At 44.7% G+C, this 1,541-nt stretch overlaps 1 protein-coding gene across 1 annotated transcript in view; it reads right to left on the bottom strand.

The window, feature by feature from the left end:
* The window catches only part of LOC101851512 (diacylglycerol kinase delta), a gene marked incomplete in the record, with an annotated part of 91,327 nt that overhangs the window by 29,808 nt on the left and 59,978 nt on the right, over window positions 1-1,541 (bottom strand). Inside the window, 2 exon segments of the mRNA XM_035970923.1 lie at window positions 41-180; window positions 1,317-1,425. Of these exon segments, the coding sequence (XP_035826816.1) occupies window positions 41-180; window positions 1,317-1,425 (249 nt within the window).

Genomic DNA, 1,541 nt, shown 5'->3' with positions numbered 1-1,541 from the left:
CCCCTTGCCCTCAAAAACTCTCCCACCCCCAACAACCCACCGGTCCAGCATCTTGATCTGCGCCTGCTCCAATCTCTCCAAGGCTGCCGGAAGTTGTGTGTCGTCATCAAAGGCCGAGCCCCAGCCAAGGACGCGCGCAAGGTCATTGCCCGTACCAAAAGGCAGCACGCCGATCTGACACTGTGGACGAGACGTCTCTCTATCACTTTTTGATTTCTTTTCTTTTTTTTAGTTTAGTTTTAGAAGAGGTTTTACGTCGCTCGCAACTGCATAAGGTCATAATATGAGCGCCAAAAGATGAGAGGTGTTACAAGAGAGTAACAAACATAAAATAGAAGGAGGGGAGAAAAGGACGACGGATGTTTGACGGGAAAGAAGGAGCAAACCACACCAAGCACCCGCCAACCACCCACGTAAGAGTTTTACGGCACTTGCAACACAATAAGGTCATATAAGTGCAGAAGAATAGAGGTGTTACAAGAGAGTAACAAACACAAAAAAGAAGGAGGGGAGAAGAAGGCGATAGATGTTTTTAGTTTTAGTAGAGGTTTAACGGCACAACAACACAATAAGGTGACATAAGTGCAGAAGAATAGAGGTGTTACAAGAGAGTAACAAACACAAAAAATGAAGGAGGGGACGGAGGTATATACGATAGATGTTTGATAGGAAAGAAGGAGCAAACCACACCAGAGCACCTGCCAAACACCCACTCCCTCACCAAGTTTTTATCAAATAATATACAGTAACAGTAAAAGTACCCCCCCCCCCACACACACACACACACACACACACACACACACACACACACACACACACACACACACACACACATACACCTGGAACTGACTTGACCTACTATTTAGTCGTGTTCTCCAGACCCCACGAGGGCCATTTTTCGGATCGCTGTGACGTCATGCGAATGCGGGGTTCAGAATTTGTTCTATACCTCACAGACATAATCATTATTTTCCCGCCAAAGAAAAATAGAATTATAAATAACTATACTACTACTACTACTACTACCACTACCACTACTGCTACTGCTACTACTACTATTATTTCTACTTCGACTTCTACTAATACTACTACGACTACTACAAATATACTAATTATATAAACATATTTATAACAGTAGATTTAACACACAGGTCAGAAGCCTATTCGCACTGACTTTTGCAGCAATCTATTATCCCACGCGCGCAGACCTGAAAGCCCGACTCAAAGTCCAGAGACCTGCTAAATACTAAATGAAAATGTGAAGTTAACGTTCGTTCGTCTGTCCAACATTGAGTTCCTCGATGGCCCTCACTTACCTGTCGATGCAGGTCAAGTTTATCGATTTCCGTGAGTACCCAGCCCACACTGCCGTCTCCACCACATATCAATATACGGAATGAGTCAAATCGTTGGAAAAGTTTTAACCTGAAAGAAAAAAGGGATAACAAGCAGAGGTGAGAGGAAGGGAAGGAGGGAGGGAAGGAGGGAGGGGGTGGTGTGGAAGGGGAGGGATGGAGTGAGATAGAGAGATAGAGAGGGGG

Source organism: Aplysia californica, unplaced genomic scaffold (assembly GCF_000002075.1).
Source record: "Aplysia californica isolate F4 #8 unplaced genomic scaffold, AplCal3.0 scaffold00339, whole genome shotgun sequence".
Taxonomy (NCBI): Eukaryota; Metazoa; Mollusca; class Gastropoda; order Aplysiida; family Aplysiidae; genus Aplysia; species Aplysia californica.
The sequence above is the reverse complement of the archived record's forward strand: the minus strand, read 5'-3'. Positions and strand labels throughout refer to the sequence as shown.